This window comes from Pongo abelii, chromosome 23 (genome assembly GCF_028885655.2).
Source record: "Pongo abelii isolate AG06213 chromosome 23, NHGRI_mPonAbe1-v2.0_pri, whole genome shotgun sequence".
Classification (NCBI taxonomy): domain Eukaryota; kingdom Metazoa; phylum Chordata; class Mammalia; order Primates; family Hominidae; genus Pongo; species Pongo abelii.
In genome coordinates, this window is record NC_085929.1 from 52,088,406 (window position 1) to 52,110,603 (window position 22,198).

A 22,198-nucleotide genomic window follows, 5' to 3' on the forward strand; every position below is an offset into this window, starting at 1 on the left:
TTGCGTGCAATTTCCAGGCTGGCCTCAACTTGTTCTATCCTTGCCCACTTCCCTTGAGCCACGCTGCAAGCTCTGCTGCCTCGGGCCCCTGGTACGTGCTTTGCACCCTTGGCCTGAATGTTGCTTAAACTCCTGCTCATGTGCCTTCCTCAGAGAGGCCTTCCCTGCCACCCCTGGCTTCTGTTTTCTCTGTCCGTCGTTCTCATGACCCCTTTCGTTCATGGTACTTGTAACAGGCTGCGGTTCCTGTTGACTCGCGTTTCACATTTGTCTTCCCCACCTTCCAAAAGGCTCTGTGAAGGCAGGGACCAGGTCTGTCTCATTCAGTGTGGTGTTCCCAGCTCCTTGCAAAAAATCTCGCGTGCAGAAGGTGCTCTGTCAATGTCTGTTCAGGGAACAGATGACTCTGCTAGCCCTGGTTTATGTCACTAGCATTTCTGTGGCTGTGACACTGTGCTGACACCGTCTCCAGGCAGAAATCCAAGAAGGAAAGGCAGAACACCCCAGCAGGGTCAAGTAAAGAGGACTGCAGGTTCCTCCATGGAAGCAGGGGTTGGGGGATACCCACCTTGATGCCTAGTGAGGAAGATGGACCTGGACAGACAGTCAGCCCCACACCTCGCACTGAGCAGCTGTGATTGTGCCACGGGAGCATGAGCCCTTTTCCCCACGGCCCTCGCCACTTTGTCTCCCGGCCCTCTTTCTGATCATACCTGGTCTGCACCAGCCTCGAGTCTCCCATATTCTAGTACATTCTCCAAGATGCAGCCCAAGAGCCTCTCTGAAGGACCAGTCTGGTTACGATGGTCTGAGCTTCCTTAGAACCTTCCATGGTTGTCTTTTCCCAGCAGATGAAGCCTAGCCTCCTTGGAATGGCATTGGAGGCCTGGCCTGATCTGGCCTCTGCCCACCCTTTGAGCTGCACCTACCCCACTCCAGCTCATCCATGTGCTTGTGCTCTGGCCCCATGGGGAGGCTTGCCCTTCCCTGAATCTGCCTTCTTATGGCTTTAGCATGTGCCATGCTGTCCCCCTGCAGACTGCCATTCTCCTTGCAGACTTGGCTCAGAAGTCACCTCCTCAGTGCAGTCAGCCTGAGCTCCCCTGGCCCCAGGCACCTCCATCAGAGCATTTACCCCATTGTGTTGTGGCTGTTTCTTAATGTCCCCGCTAGCCAGGCTTTTTGAAGGCAGGGATTGTGTCTGGTTAGTTTCTGTATTCTCTGCAACTTTGCAATGTTTGGCTTGAAGAAGGAGCTCAGTAAACATCTGAATAAACATGCGGGTTGATGGATGGATGGACAGACCAATGGATGGGTGGATGGATGGTGGATGGATGGATGGATGGATGGATAGCATTTTTAAGGCTTAGTTCAAATATCATCTCCTCGGCCAGGTGTGGTGGCTCACGCCTATAATCCCAGCACTTTGGGAGGCCGAGGCAGGCAGATCACCTGAGGTCAGGAGTTTGAGACCAGCCTGGCCAACATGGAGAAACCCCGTCTCTACTAAAAATACAAAAATTAGCTGGGTATGGTGGCAGGCGCCTGTAATCCCAGCTACTCAGGAGGCTGAGGCAGGAGAGTCACTTGAGCCCAGAAGGCAGAGATTGCAGTGAGGTGAGATCGGACTATTGCACACCAGCCTGGGCAACAAGAGTGAGACTGTCTCAAAAAAATAAATAATTGTCTCCTCTGTTTAGCCAGCAAGCCACAGCAGGGGTTCTTGTCCTATTCAGGCATCCATTCGTCAGGGGCGGGATTACTCAGGCTGGAAGGAACACCTGTGTCTTCACGTGCATAGGAATGTGAAGAGGTGGGGGAAACCTCTCAGGGGCTTTGGAGGCTACCCAGTGACCTTCCACAGCTTGCCAGAAGCTCCTCTGCAACATTCCCACCAAGGGGCTCTCCTTTGCTTGTGGAACTCCCTGCCTCCTGAGGGGTCCCGTTGCATTTTGGGATCCCACCGAGGTTTGCGTGTGTGCCTGAGTGCGCCGTGGGAGTGACAGCTGAGTGCTCACCCCTGTCCTGCAGCTCCTTGGGGCTCCTTAGCCATGTTCCCAGCCCATGCTGCTGACAGAGGACACCATGCAGGAAAAGCAAAATAAGAGCAGGAGGTTGAATTTCCTTCTTGCTATTTACTAGTTCTGTGACCCTGGATACGTCGTCAGCCTTTCAGAGCCTCAAGGCCCACCTCATGGTTGATTTTGAAGATGGCCTGAAATAGGCCAGCAGGCAGCGCCTGATACAGAGTAGGCACTCCATAAGTGTGAGTGTGGGTTTCTTCATTCATTGGAAGGTGACTGGGTGTTCGTGTGGCTCTTCATTGAAATGGGGATGCACATTCAGAGAGTTTGGAGGGATCCAAGGTCATATGTGGAGCTGACATCACTTTTGATTCCTAGAACCTATGCTTTCCTGGTTGTGTCACTAGTAAATCAAGCTCCCAAGGAGAAAAGACAGTAATAAGGGTGATTTTTATTGTAATGATAATAATAACACCACCAACAGCTAACACATAGAGTGCTGACCATGAGACAGGCACTGTTCCAAGCACGTAATTTGTTTACTCCTCACGGCAGCTTAGGGAGGCAAGCAGTGTTAATATCCCCATTCCACAGTGAGGACAGGGAGGCACAGAAAGGTGAAGGAACTTGCCCAAAGTTCCACAGCTGGTTTCCAGTGGCACTGGGATTCAAACGTAGGCAGTCTGGGCTGGGATCTGTGCTCTGAACCCCTGTCCTGCACTGCAGCAAATACTGGGGAGAGGCAGCATCCCTGGGAGAATGAGACTGTTGCTCCAGCCCCATTTCACAGAGCCTGCTCTGCCATTCCCAAACTCAAAACAGAGTATCTTATTAGCTAAAGGAGGAGGCAGTGTGGTAAAGAGGAAAGGGCTATGAGGCTGGAATGAAATAAGATATGCAAAATGGACCAGGCATGGTGGCTCATGCCTGTAATCCCAGCACTTTGGGAGGCCAAGGCAAGCAGATCACTGAAGGTCGGGAGTTCAAGACCAGCCTGGCCAACATGATGAAACCCCATCTTTACCAAAAATACAAAAATTAGCCGGGCCTGGTGGTGCACACCTGTAATCTCAGCTACTCAGGAGGCTGAGGCAGGAGAACTGCTTGAACCTGGGATACAGAGATTCCAGTGAGCCAAGATTGTGCTGCCACACTCCAGCCTGGGCAATAGAGCGAGACTTTGTCTCAAAAAAGAAAAAGATGTGCAAAACGTGTAGCATAGACTCCGGAAAGATGCAGGTGCATTATTTCTGAAGCTCTTTGGTTCCCAACCAAAAAACATCCAGACAACTAGATAGGAAAATAAAACTCCATGGAAAACATTGACAGCTAAACAAGGTATGGTTGTCTGCAGTTCAGGCCCACCTGCATCACTTTGGCATCTGTGCAGGAAAAAACAGTGGCAGAACCCCAAAATAATGAACAGGTATCCCCAGAAAGTGTACTAGGTGCTTTGGGGGAACAGCAGCTGAAAGTGGGAGGCATTTTGCTCACTCCAGGGGCCAGAGTGTGTACAGAGCCAGTGGCAGGGAGGAAGGGGCTGGCGCAGGCTTGCTCTTGGGAGCTTTTGAAACTTAGCCACCACAGCTCCCCCTGAGGTCAGGGTCTCACACGAGGGACAGACTGCTGGAAATGGAACAGAAATTGTGTAGGAAAGAGACCCTAGAGCCTGTGGGAAGAGAATGTCCTGGTAAATGTGGAAGAATGTCAGGAGGTGAGCTCTGCAGAGTCAGGAAGATAACTGTGAATGATACTCTTTCTCAAACTCCAGGAAAACTAATTTCCTCTAAGGATGATCAACCCAAAAGCATCAAGGTCAAATTCCATGGATGAGTTTGTATAACAAAGTACCATAGACTGGGTGGCTTAAAATAATAGAAATGTATCATTTCGTGGTTTTGGAGGCCAGAAGTCCAAAATCAAGGTATCAGCAGGGCTGCACTTCCTCTGAAACCTCTAGGGGAATGCCTCTTCTGTAAGGGAATGCTCCTTCTGTATAGCATGCTCCTTCTGTAGGGGAGTGCTCCTTCTGTAGGGGAATGCCTCTTCTAGGGGAGTGCTCCTTCTGTAGAGCATGCTCCTTCTGTAAGGGAGTGCTCCTTTTGTAGGGGAATGCCTCTTCTAGGGGAGTGCTCCTGTAGAGCGTGCTCCTTCTGTAGGGGAGTGCTCCTTCTGTAGGGGAATGCCTCTTCTGTAGGGGAGTGCTCCTTCTGTAGGGGAATGCCTCTTCTGTAGGGGAATGCTCCTTCTGTAGGGGAGGGCTCCTTCTGTGGCGGAGTGCTCCTTCTGTAGGGGAATGCCTCTTCTGTAGGGGAATGCTCCTTCTGTAGGGGAATGCTCCTTCTGTAGGGTAGTGCTCCTTCTGTAGGGTAGTGCTCCTTCTGTAGGGGAATGCCTCTTCTGTAGGGGAATGCTCTTTCTGTAGGGGACTGCTCCTTCTGTAGGGGAGTGCTCCTTCTGTAGGCGAATGCTCCTTCTGTAGGGGAGTGCTCCTTCTGTAGGGGAGTGCTCCTTCTGTAAGGAAATGCCTCTTCTGTAGGGGAGTGCTCCTTCTGTAGGGGAGTGCTCCTTCTGTAGGGGAGTGCCTCTTCTGTAGGGGAATGCTCCTTCTGTAGGGTAGTGCTCCTTCTGTAGGGGAATGCCTCTTCCGTAGGGGAATGCTCCTTCTGTAGAGCGTGCTCCTTCTGTAGGGGAATGCCTCTTCTGTAGGGGAATGCTCCTTCTGTAGGGGAATGCTCCTTCTGTAGGGGAGTGTTCCCTCTGTAGGGGAGTGCTCCCTCTGTAGGGGAGTGCTCCTTCTGTAGGAGAGTGCTCCTTCTGTAAGGGAATGCCTCTTCTGTAGGAGAATGCTCCTTCTGTAGGAGCATGACTGGTCCCAGCTCCTGGCGGTTTGTTGGTGATCATTGATGTTCCTTGGCTTGCAGCTACATCGCTGCAATTTCTGCCTTTGTCATCACATGATCTTGTATGTTTTTGTCGTCACATAGCCCTCTTCTTATAAGGATATCGGTCATCTTAGATCAGGGGCCCACCCTACTCCATTGTGACCTCATCTTAACTAATTATATCTGCAATGACTGTAGTTCCCAATAAGGTCACATTCTGAGGTACTGGGGATGGAACTTTGCCATCTTTCTTGGAAGGACATAATGCAAACCATGACACCCATACAAAGTGTTAGGGGCTGAATTGTGTCCCCCCCCCAAATTCATATGTTGAATTCCTAATCCCCAATACCTCTAAAGTCCCTGTCTCCAAATGCGGTCACATTCAACGAGGTAATTAAGGTAAAAGTAAGATCATATGAATGGGCCCTAATCCAATACAACAGGAGTTCTTATAAGAAGAGATTAGGGGCCAGGTGTGGTGGCTCACGCCTGTAATCCCAGCACTTTGGGAGGCCAAGGTGGGTGGATCACAAGGTCAAGAGTTTGAGACCAGCCTGGCCCACATGGTGAAACCACATCTCTACTAAGAATACAAAAATTAGCTGGGCATGTTGGCATGTGCCTGTAATCCCAGCTACTTGGGAGGCTGAGGCAGGAGAATCGCTTGAACCCAGGAAGCGGAGGTTGCAGTGAGCCGAGATCATGCCACTGCACTCCAGCCTGGGCGACAGGGCAAGACTCTGTCTCGAAAAAAAGAAGAAGAAGAAGAAGAAGAGATTCGGACACAGACATGCACAGAGGGAAGACCATGTGAGGAGGACACAGCGAGAAGTCAGACTTCTACAAGCCAAGGAGAGAGGCCTCAGAAGGAACCAAACCTGCCAACACTTTGATCTTGGACTTTCAGCCTCCAGAACCATGAGACAATCCATTTCTGTTGGTTAAGCCACTCAGTCTGTTGTGTAGCAAACAAATGCACTACTATTATAAGCAAAACAGGAGTTCGAGACCACCCTGGCCAACATGGTGAAACCCCGTCTCTACTAAAAATACAAAAATTAGCCAGGTATGGTGGCGGGTGCCTGTAATCCAAGCTACTCAGGAGGCTGAGGCAGGAGAATCACTTGAACCCGGGAGGCGGAGGTTGCAGTGAGCCAAGATTGTGCCATTGCCTTCCGGCCTGGGTGACAGAGCAAGACTTTGTCAAAAAAAAAAAAAAAAAGAAAGAAAGAAGGAGAGAGAGAGAAAAAAAGAGAAGAAAATAGAAAAATCGAGTCAGAATTAGAAGAAAACTGAGAAATGAAGTAGTAGGCCAAAGAAACAAAAAGTTAAGAATTTCAGATGTAAATACTAAACTAGACGGAACACAAAAGTGAATAAACAGATAAATAGAAGTTGAAAAGAACAAAAAGTTTTAAAAATCAAGAAAGAAATAAGAGATGAAAGGCTTGAAGAAAAAGTGACAAATATTCAAAATCTGTAAGAAGATCTGACATTTAGATGATAGGACTCCCTGCAGAAGAAGCCAAATACATGGGGGAAAATACTATACATGATCTCAAGAAAACTTCTCATAAATTAAAAAAGAGATTTGAAATTCCACATTAAAAAAACACATGGCATACCTGAGAATATCAACAAAAACAACCAACACCAAGACACATGACACATTCTTGTGAAATTATTGTACTTTAAAGAAAAGGAGGAAGGCCGGGTGTGGTGGCTCACACCTGTAATCACAGCACTTTAGGGGCCAAGGTGGGCGGATCACAAGGTCAGGAGTTCAAGACCAACTTGACCAACATGGTGAAACCCCATATCTACTAAAAATACAAAAAATTAGCATGGTGGTGCACATCTGTAATCGCAGCTGCTCAGGAGGCTGAGGCAGGAGAATTGCTTAAACTTGGGAGGTGGAGGTTGCAGGGAGCCGAGATCATGCCACTGCATTCCAGCCTGGGCAAAAAGAGTCTCAAAAAAAAAAAAAAAAAGAAAAGAAAAGGAGGGAAAAATAAACTATGCGCATTTAAACAAAAACAGTAAGTGATTTATAAGGGAAAAAAATATGCTCTCATCAGACTCTTTGACAGCAACACTTTATGCTAAAAAAAAAAAATAATAACATATTAAGGACACTCAAGAAAAGTTAAGCCCAGAATTTTATACCTAGCAAAACTGACTTTCATGTACAAAAAGCACAAACTATTATAACCATGCAAGCATTAAACATTCAGTTACTTCTAAAACTACAACTAAATGAGTGTTATAAGGAAAAGAGTATAGTATGAATTACTGGATAGCTCAGACAATGTAGACATAGCACATTTTTTTTAAACTCTGAGCCGAATAGGGAGAGCATATCAAAAATTATTTTCAATAATTATGTTAGTCATGGTAACTTTAGAATTGTTACCCTGAGGCTACTGTGTAGGTAATGTGGGATAATGATGGGATACTGTATGTCCTTGAGGACCAGGATTCTGATATGGAAGAAAGAATATGCCTTTGTAATACAGAAGAGATTAATTAAAAAACCATATGGTCCTTCTTTTGAATTGGATATCAGTATGAACTCTTGGTGTATATTAGTTTTTAAATGTTCACTGAAGAGGCCTAGAAACAATGACCAACCCCCAGCACTGAGCCTCCCTAGTATCCAGACTGTGGTCTTGATACGCCATTTCTCACTAAAAAATAAAAACAGGCCAGGCACGGTGGCTCACGCCTGTAATCCCAGCACTATGGGAGGCCAAGGCAGGCAGATCACAATGTCAGGGGTTCGAGACTAGCCTGACCAACACGGTGAAACCCCATCTCTACTAAAAATACAAAAATTAGCTGGTCGTGGTGGTGCCTGCCTGTAATCCCAGCTACTCAGGAGGCTGAGGCAGGAGAATCGCTTGAACCCAGGAGGTGGAGTTTGCAGTGAGCTGAGATCGCACCACAGCACTCCAGCCTGGGTGACAGAGCGAGACTCATCTCAAAAAAATATATAAAAATAAAAATAAATGAAAAACAAAAACAGAAATACAAATCCAGGACTTCTTGGAGAAATGGTTGATTCCAGGTCTTGGGCAGTAAAAGTATAAAATGAGGCTGGATCATCTTGTCACATCAGATAGCAAGAAAGCTGTGAAAGACTACAAGGACTGGGCCAAAAGGACCCAGGAGCCAACTTCATTTTCCCTCTGGCAAGAGATGGGAAAATTTGAGTTTCAACAAAGGATAAAAATTGCAGAGGATCAAACCTCATCAGATTGGCTTCAATCACGGGTTCATACTGATTTTTTTTCCCCCAAAAAAATCCTTTGGAGAATGACAGAGCACTAGTTAGCTTATTATCCTGAAAATTAGAAAATTCAAGGAAAGAACCAAGTATTGATCTGCTATTTCCTGGTAATTAAATCACCATAGCACATGAAGGGAAGCATCTGTTTACAGGAGTAGTCTAGCTAATAAATGGAAATGAAATCGTAGAACCAGACTATGGGCATTTTGCAATCCTTGATGAATCAGTGGGTGTAGGCCTTGAGCATCAGTAGATGCTGTCCTCACAGAGACAGCCAGTCACTGTGTGGCTCTCACTGAAGACGCACTACCACCTACCATCTTGCCAAAGGGACTGGGCCTGCATTGGATCAGGCCTCTGGATCCGGCTGCCAATGTCCAAGAAATCCAGTGGATAGAGGACCATGCTGAACTGCACCATGAGGATGCAATCAGCAAAGTGCAACCTGTAGGAAACGCAACAGCTCAAATTCTTCAGGTTCTTTAATAGATAAGTTGTATGGAAAATAAAGGAGGCTGGGCGTGGTGGCTCACACCTGTAATCCCAACACTTTGGGAGGCCAAGGCGGGTGGGTCACCTGAGGTCAGGAGTTCAAGACCAGCCTGACCAACATGGTGAAGCACCATCTCTACTAAATACAAAAAATTAGCCAGGCATGATGGTGCATGCCTGTAATCCCAGCTACTTGGGAGGCTGAGGCAGGAGAATTGCTTGAACCCGGGAGGCGGAGGTTGTAGTAGGCCGAGATTGCGCCATTGTACTCCAGCCTGGGTGACAAGAGCAAAACTCCGTCTCAAATAAATAAATAAATAAATAAATAAATAAATAAATAGAAAAGAAAAGAAAGGAACAGAGAAGAAACCTGTAGCTTAAAATGGACTTAAAAGGCAGAGCAAAAACTTGTTGATGGACAAGTCTGAATGATTGTGTCTAGAGACGCACACTGATGTGAGAAAACTATAAAGAAACCCAAGTAAGCCGGGCGCGGTGGCTCAGGCCTGTAATCCCAGCACTTTGGGAGGCTGAGGTGCGCGGATCACAAGGTCAGGAGTTCAAGACCAGCCCGACCAACATGGTAAAACTCTGTCTCTACTAAAAAGAAATACAAAAAAATTAGCTGGATGTGATGGCGTGCGCCTGTAATCCCAGCTACTCAGGAGGCTGAGGCAGGAGAATCGCTTGAACCTGGGAGGCGGAGATTGCAGTGAGCTGAGATTGTGCCACTGCACTCCAGCCTGGGCGACGGAGCGAGACTCTGTTTCAAAAAAAAAAAACCCAAGTAGGAGACTGCTGTGGGACTCAGGCTAGGGGTCACTGTTGGGTCGCAGGAGGGGTTGAGCTCTGTCTGGCAGTTGTGGGGCCTTTGGTGGCTGGCCAAGTTCTCTTTCTTGACCTGGGTGGTGATTATAAAGGCGTTTGCCTTATTATAACTCGTTAAACTATACTTTCATTTTGTGTAATTTTGTATCCGTGTTTTATTTTATGATCAAGAGGTTGTAAAAATCTGTCTAACACAGTAGCTGGAACCCAGACCTCTGAGAGACTGTAGCCTCTTCTCCTGCCTCCCCATCGCCTGGGGATGTGGAGTTGACTTTCCTGTGCTGGGCACCGAGCTTGGCGCTTTCTATCTGCCCTGCTGCCCAGCCTCACTGTGGGCTCTGAGAAGGCAGGACCATGTGTCCCTTGTTCACTTTGCTGTCCCTAGCACCTGGCGCCTGGCACTCAAAACATATTTGTTGGGCAAGTGAACCCGTGACTCTATTTTGCCATTGTAGCTATTGATGCTCAGTTCGCGTAGTTGACAAATTTCCAAGCTGTGCTTATCTGCCAGGGCATATGGAAGCTGGAGGGTGTTTCTGGCATTTAGGTCCCGGTCCAGTTTGCAGGAAGGGCCATGAAGCCTCCCCACAGAGCAGCCAGGCTGCAGAGACCACTGTCGTTCTCTGATGGAGCTGTCTCTGAGACAGATGCCCCTGCCCTGGCCACCTGCTCCTCCTCCCTGGACCTCGGCCCCTGTGGGAGCTGCTGTCCCAACTTTCCCGTCAGCCTTGTGTGCTGTCGTTCCCCTCAGGCTCCAGCAGGAGAAGACAGACACGATCCGCTGCATCAAGTCCTGCCGCCCCAACGATGTCACATGCGTGTTCGACCCCGTGCACACCATCTCCCACACCGTCATCTCGCTGCCCACCTTCCGCGAGTTCACCCGCCCTGAAGGTGAGTGGAATGGGTGTGGGGGTCCCAGGGCCCCCTAGGGCCTCCCTCGGCTTCAGCTGAGGGCTTGGCCTACAGGAGTCGTTCCTTGTAAGATGTGGCCCAGGCTTGGAAATGCAGAACTTTCTTTTTTTTTTTTTTTTTTTTGAGACGTGAGACGGAGTCTCACTCTGTCGCCCGGGCTGGAGTGTAGTGGCGCGATCTCGGCTCACTGCAAGCTCCGCCTCCCGGTGCACGCCATTCTCCTGCCTCAGTCTCCCGAGTAGCTGGGACTACAGGCGCCCTGCACCATGCTCGGCTAATCTTTTTGTATTTTTAGTAGAGACGGGGTTTCACCGCGTTCGCCAGGATGGTCTCAATCTCCTGACCTCATGATCCGCCTGCCTCGGCCTCCCAAAGTGCTAGGATTACAGGCGTGAGCCACCGCGCCCGGCAACTTGAAATGCAGAACTTTCTTTGCATCTGTGTCCCCCCCACATTCACCTGGCACAGCAGCATTTGGCCCATTCTCAGCTCTCTGTTCAGGTGGTCTTTTCCTATGGGTAACGGTTGTTCTGCAGAGAGCCATTAAGTGCTGATTCTGTGACCAGCACTGGAGAATCAGGGAGGGCCTCCGGGAGGAAGTGATGGCCAGGCTGGGTCCTGAGTGGTGAGGTATTTGAGTGAAAGGGGGAGAAGGGGAGAGGAGGGTGCCCAGTGGAACAGCACATGGCCAGAAGGGTCTGGGGGTATGGGGGGGCAGAGTGGGCATTTGAGGAACTGAGCCAAGGTTTCCTGCTGGAGCGGTAGAGGCTTGGCAAGAGGTGGGCTGGAAGGATAAACAGGAGGCTAAAATTGGAGTTGGGCCTTCAACCCCCAGGCTTTGGGGGAACCATTGGAAGGTTGCAGTGGATGAGGTTTGCATATAGAAACATCATCCTGTTGATCCAGGGCCAGGTGAACTGGAGGGGCCAGACGGGGAGCAGGAAGCTCAGGTGTAACCCAGTCAGTGCTCCCACACCCCGGCCTGGCTCTCTAGGAAGCTCCTGGCATGCAGTGTAGACATGTTGTGTAGCCTGCCATCACTGCACTGTTTCTCTGGAGCAGGGCCCGGGCTGCATGCTCCCAAGCCTGGCAGAGGGCTATGGATGGAGCACTGTCCTGCTCACCTCGCTTCCTGGCTGTGCTGCCCGTGTGCCCGGTCCCCAGCCACCCCCACCCTCTAGGGAGTCCCTATCCCTGGCCTACGGAGAAGCATGCCATGATGAGTTCATTCAGCAGTCGTGGACAGAGCCCCTCTGCGTCAGGCTCTAGGGACATGGTGATAAGAAGGAGTCCTCCCACCCTCTCAGGGGAGGCATACAACGGAGCCAGCAATGAGGACACCAGTGTTTACACCATGACACAACCATGCAGGGGGTGGGGGGAGGAGAGGCTCCCCCAGCACGTGGTTGCCCAAGGAGCCGTCCCCAGTCCCAGCCCCCCTAGGCTTGCTCCTCCTGTAAAGGAACAGTGCTGAATTGTCACAGGGTGGCACAGACTTGGGTCAGAGAAAATAACTAACTGGTATTTGCCTTTTGCAAAATGATGGGGTTTCACCAAACCACATACAAATCCTTCCCAAATCCCCAGTGGCTGGTTTTGCGGCCTCTCTGGCCAGCCCCCGATCTGAGTGTTGGTTATCGCAGGGAGCCGAGTGCCGTTGGGACACCTGTTAGCATCTTGGGCCCAGAAAATCCACACCCTGACCTTAAGTGCTGAAAGGACCTTTAGTGGGTCTCCGCTGGCTTCCTTCCTCACCTTACAGGTGAGGAAACTGAGGCCCACAGAGAGGACTCCCCCAAGACAGCCCAGAGCTGGGGCTGCCCTGCTTCACTGTCTGATCTGGGAGATGGACACACCCGGCAGAGAGCCCAGGCCACCCTGAGCGGTGGCCCCCCTGACCCGAGGCACTATAGATGGGAGAGGAGCCCACCCCTCTGGCCTTTCTGCTCTCTCCCTCTGTCCCCTCACTCGCTTCCCTCCTCTGGTCCCCACCTTCATGAATATGCACAGTGACTGATGACTTCTCACCAGCCCTTCCTCTGATTAGCTCTGTGTCCCCGAGGAAGATCCAAAATCTCTCCTGACTTCAGTTCCCCCCCCTATAAAACAGGGATAGGCTATGATATAGTAAGGTCCAGACCCCTCCACCCTCCCCACACAGGGGATCTCTGGCTTCATTGACGTTGTCTCGTGAAAGGGCCCTGGGTTAGGTCTTCATTCCCCAAGGGTGAGTTCCTGGGGACGAGGCTGGGACTGGGGCTGGGGCCAGGCTATGCTGAGCCCTTCTCCATGCTGTGCCTCTGCAGAGATCATCTTCCTCCGGGCCATCACGCCACCGCATCCTGCCAGCCAGGCTAACATCATCTTCGACATAACGGAAGGGAACCTGCGGGACTCTTTTGACATCATTAAGCGTTACATGGACGGCATGACCGTGGGTGAGTGGCTGGGAATATCAGCTCTGTCCAGGCACCCCTCCCCCTCCACCCCCAAACCCTCTCTGGCCCAGCCCAACTCCCATCTGAGTCCCCTCCCCAAATCCAAGCCCACCCAACCTTCAGGGCCCAGCGCCGAGGCCACCACAACTCCCAATCAGTCTCGGCCGGAGGAACAGCCAGAGTGGGGAATCCTGCCTAGGATCCGACCTAGCTGTGCCACCCGCTCTCTGGGTGACCCCTCCAGGTCTCGGTCTCCCTGCCTATAAAATGGGTGGGTTCCAGAGAGCTCTGTGTCTCACAACCATGAATTTCAAATGATATCACCCAAGTGAAGTGCTTGCCCTGGGGGCTGGCACAGTCCCGCGGTCAGTGGGAGCTAAGAGGATTGTTATTCTTGGGGTGCAATGGAAGGGATAGCAAAGTAGGAGTCAGAGGGCCTGAGCTCTGGTCTCTCAGCCTTGGAAATAGCTGGATTCACCATGTGGCCTTGAGCAGTGGTCGTCCCCTCCCCACGCATCAGTTGGTAAGAGGACCAACGCCACTCTGTATGCACAGCCCATCTGAATGGGGAGCTCACTGCTCTTTCTCCCTGGAGATCTGGTGTTTAGGGAGCGTGAAGGGAGGCTGGGGCATGAGGGGACTGTGGAAGTCCTGTTGGTGGGTGCAGGCTGGGGAAGTTGTTTACAGGCGGGGGCAGGGCCCTCCCTGGCTAGCAACAGGCTTTAATGACAACCTACTCGTGTGAAAAAATATCCAGGCCCACTCCATTCCGCACACTTGTTTCTGTCATTCATAGCCCCTCTCCTGAACTGTCACATTTTAAAAGATTTACAGACATGGGAAATGAAAACGGTGGCATCTGCCATTTTGGACTTGGATTTATACTCTGAACACTTTCAAAGCAGCTGAGCAACAGACGGACAGTCCCTGCCCTCCCCTGGGCCTCAGTTTCCCCATTGTGAACTGGGAGGAGTCCAAGTCCCTTAGGTGCTGGATTCCGGGAGGTCCTAACCAGAACCGGCGACCGTGCAGTGCTCACAGCGCAGATTGTTTTGGAGCGCGGCCTCCAGGTGGCGCTGTTGGACCTTGGAAGCTCAGTCTTTGCCCCTCAAACCCGACGGTTGTTAAAACTGGCAGCTGGAGAAAGGGAATCGTTATTCCCCTCTTGCCAAAGAGCCATTTATAGCACCTTTACAAGCTTTTAAATGGGTTTGCATGTTGTAAACATGACTGAGTCACTGGGGGGCTCCCCATCCCAGCCTCTTCCTCAGCTAGCTGGCAGCAGGAATAATTAGTTAATTACAATTAATGGTGCATTAGCCCTCGCCTGATTCCAAGGGGAAGGCACATGGTTTGGTTGTCGGCCGTTGTGAAACTTGCTGCTTGCCCTTGAGTCACTCCCCACTCTGGGCCTCAGTTTCCCCCATTGTGAAATCAGAGTTTAGATGAAGACAGCCTTGAGGGTACTTCAGGCCCCTGTGCAGGAGGGCAGGCAGGGAGGGGGTTGGGTCAGGGGTTTGTCCTGCCCTACTGGGTGGGTGGGGTATGCACCCTGACACTGGCCCACAGCCGCCCCCGGCCCCAAAGGGGCCAGCCCTGTGCTTGATGCTGGGCCTGTAGGTGTGGCTGGGACATGGCCGTCAGGTGATTTCTAGATCTTGGAACATGGGAGTTTGGAATCATAGGACCTTCTAGTTCACTCACTCATTCTTTCCGTTTCTGAACCCTTCTTGAGCCCCTACCTGTGCCTGACCCTGGGCTGAGCCTTGCAGATACAGAGATGGATAAATGCCACGTAGCCTCTGAGGACTTTGCATCTCAGCAGCAGGGAGAAGCCACCCCATAACAGATCATCAAAATATGATGCCGAATCTCTCAGGGGAAGTCTCCTGGCAGGTTTTGCATCTTTAGTTCCCACCTGCATCCTTACTGGGGTGATCCAAGCCAAGAGGTTGGGCAGCTGCTGGGCCTAGAACCAGCACCCACCAGCGCCTTTCTCTGGCTGCATCTGCTCCAGACAGAACCAACCTGGGAGTGTCTGTTTCTCAGCTTCCCATCCACTGGGGCAGAAAATCCTGGCATGTCAGAGCCTGGAGGCTCCTAGAGACCATCTCTTCCAATTCCTTCTTCTGTAGGAGGGGAAACCGAGGCCCGGAGGGTGAGGGGGCTTGCCAGTCTTCTCACTGTGAATCAGGGACACAGTGGGCAATGGAACGGAGTCCCAGGGTATGAGAGATGATCACAGGTGCCGTCCCAGCAGCGGGCTTCTGGGAACGGAATGTAGATGAGGCCACAAGGACCAGCGGCTTCCCCCAGCACAGTTGGTCACGGGTGCCCTGGTCTTTGGAATTCCGGGCTGGGGCTGCTTGGGGGAGGGCCCCAGCCTGGCCCTTGGAATTGTCGTGCCTGTAGCCCTGTGTGCTTGGGAGGCCCCTGCCTCTTCCACGCCTCGGTCTGTGTGCAGGATGCCCTACCTGGCTGGGCTCTTGGAGTTGACCTGGTGCCCATGTCATCTCAGGTGGAGGACTGAGACCAGGGAGGCAAGCCCTGCGTGTTGGGACCTAGGCTGCATTGCTGGCTGGCTCCTATCTCTGTCCCCACTGCGCTGATCTTATTTCTCTATCTGAGATCTCTTCCTTGGGCTTCCATATCCCTACTTCCTTCTCCCTCCTCTTCTGCCCAGAATAACTTCCATACGTCCTGGGAGCTTCCTGGTTCCTAGGGGCAGCCATCCTGGCACACGGCTCCTGGCCTGTCCACCTGGCAATGGATGGTTTCGCCCTTGGACTCGAGCCCAGCCTGAAGCAGGCCTGGAAACGTGGGGTTGAACCCTCGCCGGCTCCTTACCATTGCTGGGCACCTTCACCCCCGCATTCCCCAGTCCTCACAGACACTGCCAGCGACGGGTCATGATTGTCTCCCTTGGGCAAAGGAGGGAGCTGAGTTAAATGACCGCCTGAGACTGTGCAACTGAAAAACCGCAGGGCCTGGGATGTTTTCAAACTTGTTTTTAGCAGTGCAGTTCTGATTTCAAGCAGTGACTTAGACAGAAACCCTTGATGGTGGTGGAGAGGAAGAAAGGGGCTTCCAGGGCTGCTGCTCCTGGGGGGGAGTGTGGGAGGCTCTTGAGCCTCCTAGGAAGCCCCGTGCAGCTCTGTGCTCTTGCAGCGCACGGCAGGGAATGCCGCCTACTCAACGGTGCTTGCTGAACACCTGTCTGCTCTAGGCCATGCCCTGTGTGGACACTGGGCACCGGATCAGGAGGGCTTCCTGGAGGAGGTGAGGCCTGAGCTGAGTGTCCTTGCATGTGAGGGAGTGACACTCAGTGAGCACCTGTGATGACCAGAAGCCAGGGTTTCATCATTGCCAGGACCCTGTGACACGGTGGGATTATCTCCTCTAACAAAGGAGAGAGCGAGAGCCAGAGAGGGCAAGAGATTTGCCCGAGGCCACTCAGAGCTGGGGCCAGAGCGGGCCTAGAGCCCATCCAGTCTTCCCTAAACACCACACCCCCCAGAGCCAGAGCCCAGAGTTGACTGGTGCTGTGGTGGGCAAAGTTGCCGTGAGTTTGGATGTCCCAGAAAAACAATCAGCGCACAGGCCCCGGGGCTCGCTGTGTTCAGTCCTCCCAGAGTAACAGAAGAAGAGGGAGAAATGCCCCGAGTCCACTAAGAACCTGCAAGGGCCAGGTCTTCCTCTAATGTAGCCTTGAAAGACCCGTTCTTAGCGGGGATCGAGGAGCTCGCAGCAGGGCCCGCGCCGTTGTCTTTGTAAAGCCCCCTTGCATTCCTCTTTAACCGGCTGTCAAAGAAAAATGAAGAGTGCATTTTCGCCCTGTGCAAAAATGCTCCATTAATGCCTGAGGGATTCTCAGGCCACTACAAAGCTTTCCTTATCTGGCTCTGGATTCATTCTCAGCTCTGCAGGCTGTAATCCGGGGTGCTCTGGGAAGAGATCTTTCAGGTAATATCTCCTGAGTGATGACTAATGGGAGAGCCCTGGCTGCAGCAGAGGCGAGCTGTGTATCATCAGCGTGCGGATGAGAGAGACAGAAAGGCAACTTGAGGCCAACTGGGCTCACTGGGCCTCTGGGCTGTGGCTGCTGTCTGAGCCTCAGACCTCCCCTCCAGCCTCCAGATCACCACTTCCTTTTAACTCTCAGGCCAGCCATGTCTGCGTCTGTCTGGCTCACTCCACTCAGCCTCAAGACCCAGCATGTGTGTGACCACTTCCAAGAAGCCTGCCCTGACTGCTCCAGAGTCATGTCTGTGTGATAGGAGGGCCTGGCCTGCAAAAACACCCTCCCTATTTCTCCAGGGAGGGAAATCTGTGTGCTATGAGGCTTAGTTGCGGCCACATTTCTGTTAAAACCCTGCCAATGCCATGAGGAGCTGGAAAGCCTGCAGGTGAAGTAATTCTTTGGCCTACGGACGAATTTTGCATGTGGACCTCCTGACCCTTGGGCCTTCCGGGTTGCAGGGAGCTACGGAGTTGTCTTTGTAGTTTTTTGCGGGCCAGCCCCTCCTGTCGCACGGACATGGCCATGGGGCAGTCAGGGGAGGCTTCTTGGAAGAGGTCACACACGTTCTGGGTCTTGAGGCTGAGGGGTGAGCCAGACAAGTGGGACACCCAAACTCACAGCCACGTCTGTGGCTGGCCCATGAACAGCACGACGAGAGGCAGGGAGCCGGGAAGGGAGGGCACAGCGTGCGGTTTGGGGCTATTGGAGCATCCGGGGTGCAGGGAGGGTCGAGGGGAGGCTGAAAGGGGCTGCAGGGTCAGGCCTTGGTGGATGCTGTCCCGGGGACCACGGGAGCCACAGGAGGTCTGTGCTGCCTGTGGAGCTTCCAGATCATGCTGCTTTATTTAACCCACTGGGCCTCCTGCAGCTTGAGGTTGCAGTTGAGGTTGTACCCACTCAGCAGGTAAGAAGACTGAGGCCGGAGGAACCAAGTCCCCAGGATCTCCCAGCCAGGAAGTGTTCGAGGATAGGGCTTAGACTTGAACTGCCCAGGTCTGGGACTCCCCATCCCCATGGCCTGTGTTAAGCCCTGATTATTTTTTCTGGTCTATACTAGCTGGTATCTACACTGGCTGGTATACTAGCCGGTATCTACACTGGCTGGTATACTAGCTGGTATCTACACTGGCTGGTATACTAGCCGGTATCTACGCTGGCTGGTATACTAGCCGGTATCTATGCTGGCTGGCATCTGTCAGCAGTGGTTAAGTCTGAGTCCCAGCCATAGAGGATAAGTAGTGAAGCACCTCCTTTTACACAGTCACAGTGCTCCCGGCCATGGGATCTTGGGTCCTGGGCCAGCCCTTGATGAGGAAAAACCTCCCTGTATGTCCGGGCAGTCAAAAGATGAGGTTCAGATGTCACCACGCTGCGGAATGGCGAGGTCCTGGAGTGTCTCTCTCCGGCTCTTTACCTGCCGAGGGCCCGCTCATCCTTGGTCACACAGGCGACCCATCATGCTGCTCCCTGGGACCCCCAGACCTGCCTCCTTTCCAGGACCCCTCCCAGCCTCAATGATTCCCTAGTGACAGCCACAGCCGTACCCAGTGCAGATAGATGCTGGGGTTGGCTGCAATTTAGGGAGGATCTTTCTAGGCTGGGGCAGGAGCTTCGCGGCTGGGAATGGGCTTTAATGACAACCTATGCATCTTAGAAGACATCCAGACCTACTCCACTCTGCACACTTGTTTCTGAGCAAGCCCTCTGGTGTGATTTAGTGCATGTGTGGCTGGGTGTGGAGTGTGTGTGTATGTGTGGGTGCGTGTGAGTGGTGAGTGCGTATGCATAGGGTTTGATCTCTCAGATGTTTTATACTCTCTGGCTTGGAGAAAGGACAGTCCTGTAGTATCAAGACCAGACCTCGTGTCCCCAGCCCAAGGCTGCCCTGGGCCCAGGGACAGTATTTGGAGACTTTGCTGGCAGTTTTGCATTGGAATCACCTGGTGCCTCCCTGTACGTCCACCCATCCTGTGCCCAGAGCCCCTTCACAAGCACCATATGCTGTTAGATCCTTGAGCAGCCTTGTGGGACAGCCACCCTGGGGCTGGTATCACCATTTATGTAGGAAAAAAAAGGAAGTGCTGGCCCAGGGTCCCACAGCCAGCGAGTTGGAGCTGCACCTCCCAAGCAGGTCCTTAAGTCAGCTCTCTGTTGTCCCCCAAGCCCCTCAGCCCCCCAGGCAGCTCTAAGGGCTCAGCTGCTGCAGGGTTCCTCAGAGAAGCTGAAGGGTTTGGGTCCTCAGCTCCTGACAGGGGCAAGGCCGGCCAAGCAGCATGGCAGCGATGAAGCCCACATGATCAAAGGGTGGATGACCAGCTGCTCACCTTAGACATGGTCACCTATATTACATTTAGGAAGGAAACGCCCTAATTGGAGACTCTGCATCTCATTAATGGAATCAGATGGAATGATGTATGTGAAAGCTCCCAGCAGTGCCTGGCACACACTGGGTGCACAGGATGTAAATACTGATGGAAACCTAAATGTTCTGTAAATATCGGTTCTTCCTAATTTGGCCTTGCCGTCTCTCTTGAGAGTGGCTGTACCTTCTAGCCCTGTTCAGGAAGGAAGCTGGGTTTTGGTGTGCCAGTCAGGTGAGACGCAGAGAAGACAGCGCAATCAACACAGGAAGTAACAGAAGCAGCTTGTTACTCACAGGTCCTAGAGAGGTGGGGAGCACCCCTTGCAGGGCCAATGGGAAGGGGAAGCGCCTGCAGCATGAGAGAGAGACAGACAGAGACCTGTGGGACCAAAGGCTTTCCTGGGGTCCAGGGTGTTATCCAGGCAGGTTTCCCATGAGGAATTCTAACTGGGGGGCTTGGAGTAGGCAGGAGTTCCCTGAGATCATGCGATGGCGGATGGGAGTCACCGCTGCACAGGCCTACACTGTCGATGTAGGTGTGAGGGTCTTTGTGTTGTATCCAGCTGTCCCATAAGACAGGGGCCCCCAGGAGGTGGTGGTATAAGGCAGTCCTCTGGGTCAACCGCCTTGAGGAACTGGGAGGAGGTGGAGAACTGGAACCCGCAGCAAGGGTGACTGAGCCCTGCTCTGGTGTGAGAGGTAAATGCACATTCAGAATGCGTGCCGAGGCAACATAGGATGAGAAGCCGGCACAACACCCAGGCTTTTCCATGAAAGTGAACTTGACAGCCGCTTTCCCGCATTGTCTGTGCTGAGCCGTGGGAGCCTCTGAGTTTGGCCAGTGTGTCAACACGCTCCTGCAACACTCACACCCCCCCTTAAAGGGAACTACCACAGTTTATGTTTTTAAATCGCATTTTAAATTCCATCTGTGGGTGTATAAGGATTATTACCCAATTTCAAGTTTACCGTTTGAAAAATAGCCATGGCTCGGGTGGCCCCTTTTAGGCAAAGCATGATTGGGTCTGTGTGGCCGCGGCAAACTGCTCTGGGCTTGCGGCTGTGTTCTCTGTTTCCAGCTGTGGGACTTTAGGCAAGTTTCATAACCTGTCTGAGCCTCAGCTTTCTTCTCAGTAAAATTGCCATAATAATATTTGCCCTGCAGGGTAATAGGGACTGAGGTTTGTGCCTATTTTAATGTAAGAGTGGTCTAGTCTGGAGGATAAATGAGCCACTGGGAGGAAGAAGTTTGGAAATGGAGGGCTGGTGGGAGCCCGGAGCCTCCTTAAGGGACAACAGGCCAGAGCAAGGATGATGGGACAGGGCCAGGACTGTCCAGCCCAAAGTGGCTCCAACTGCCCAGGACCTACTTAATAGGCAGATCTCGCGGCCTGGGCTGGTGAGGCTGGCCTGGCCGGAAGCAAGTCAGCAAGCAGGCCTCCCAAGTCCTATCATCCTTGAATTATCTTATTCATTCAACAAGAACATCCTGGGGTACTGTTCTATGCCAGGCCCTGCACTGGGTATTGGAGAACAAATCTACATCCAAGCTAAGCATCCTGCTTTCAAGAAGCTCCCCACCAGCATCCATAGCATCCTGCCAGAGTTCCCACAGCTGAAAGTCCTTGTAGTTTAGGGGTTGGTGTCATCCCAGTTCATGTCTGAGAGGGAGAGAGAAGTGGCGTGTGGCAGGGCTGCTATTTACAGTTGAATTGTTGTACAGTTGAATGTGTTGTGCACTGCAAAATCTAGGGAGCTCCATTCACCGGTGAGTCTATTTGCAGTGCACAACCTGCTCAACTGTATGCAGCAGCCCCGGTACAAGGGCTTGTGAATGGAGATATCTACCTAGCTGTACCTCTCCACCTGGCCAGGCAAGGCCTCAGTCAAGGCTGGAGACCATCCAGTGTCACAGCCAGCAGGGCCCAGATCACCTCGTTGAAATTATTACCTCTTAAGGGGTTAAATGTGCGCCGCTGACTGCGTCCTGCAGCCCGTGTGGAGAGTTTGGCCCGGGATCAGTACACATTACAAATGAGATTCAGAAATTCCACCTAAAAACAACAGCGCGGCCGTCCCTGCCCGACGATGAGTGATTGCCCTGTCCTGGCTTTCACGGCAAATCCCAGGGATTACGCGCTTTCTCTTTTCTGGGAGGCACAGCCCTGTCACCCCGGGGGCCACACCCTGGCCGGCAGCCAAGTTCTTTCCCAGGGTGCTGAGCCCGGCCTCCTCTGGGCTGGGATCAGCTGCAGCCTGACTCCATCTTGAGCTGGGGGTGTCGCCGAGGGTTCCAGGAGGTGGAGGGCATGGGGAGGAGGGTCTCTCAGAGACTGGGAGATGGAAGGAGAACACACACCTTTTCTGCTCCCTGTGTCGTGACCTCATGGGGCAGAGATGGGCTCTAAGGCATCAGGCCCTGTGCCCTGCGTGACGGCGCGTAGCCCCCCTGAAACAGCTGCTGTTATCCCTCCTTGAGGTTATCAGCCCCTAATTCCCCAGATACCAAAACTCTCAGAAGTCACCCCCATCACAAAGCTGGTGACCCTCCCTGCAGCAGCTCCTGGGCTCAGGCCAGACTCCTTAGAGGGCTTGGTAGCATTTAATGGGGTATGGTCTCTGCTTTTGAGCCTACTTCAGTGAAACACACAGGGGGCCCCAGGGACCAGTCCCGGAAACCTCCCTGCTCAGTGGGTGGCCCTTGGACGGCCTGGGCTGGACCTGCAGTAACGTGGACAGCATTCATTCAGAGCTCAAGGCATCAGCCCCAGGAGATGCCCTGTCCACGTGAGTGCTGCACTCCACACCCGAGATCGGTTTTCCAGCCCAGGACCTGGCTAGGAAGGGTTGGCGAGGTACAGCCTGCTCAGCACCTCCTGCCATGGCCGCCTCTGCAGGAGGAGACAGCATGGTGGGGAGAGGGGACTGTCTTGCCCTGCTG

The 22,198-nt window shown here is 52.3% G+C and overlaps 1 protein-coding gene across 2 annotated transcripts in view; it reads left to right on the top strand.

Annotated features, from left to right (window-relative positions):
- Positions 1-22,198, top strand: part of FBLN1 (fibulin 1) — a 99,864-nt gene that overhangs the window by 62,006 nt on the left and 15,660 nt on the right. For both annotated transcript variants that reach the window (XM_024239652.3, XM_054543802.2), the window contains 2 exons: positions 10,273-10,415; positions 12,743-12,874. In XM_024239652.3, the coding sequence (XP_024095420.1) occupies positions 10,273-10,415; positions 12,743-12,874 (275 nt within the window). The remainder of the gene's footprint in view (positions 1-10,272; positions 10,416-12,742; positions 12,875-22,198) is intronic.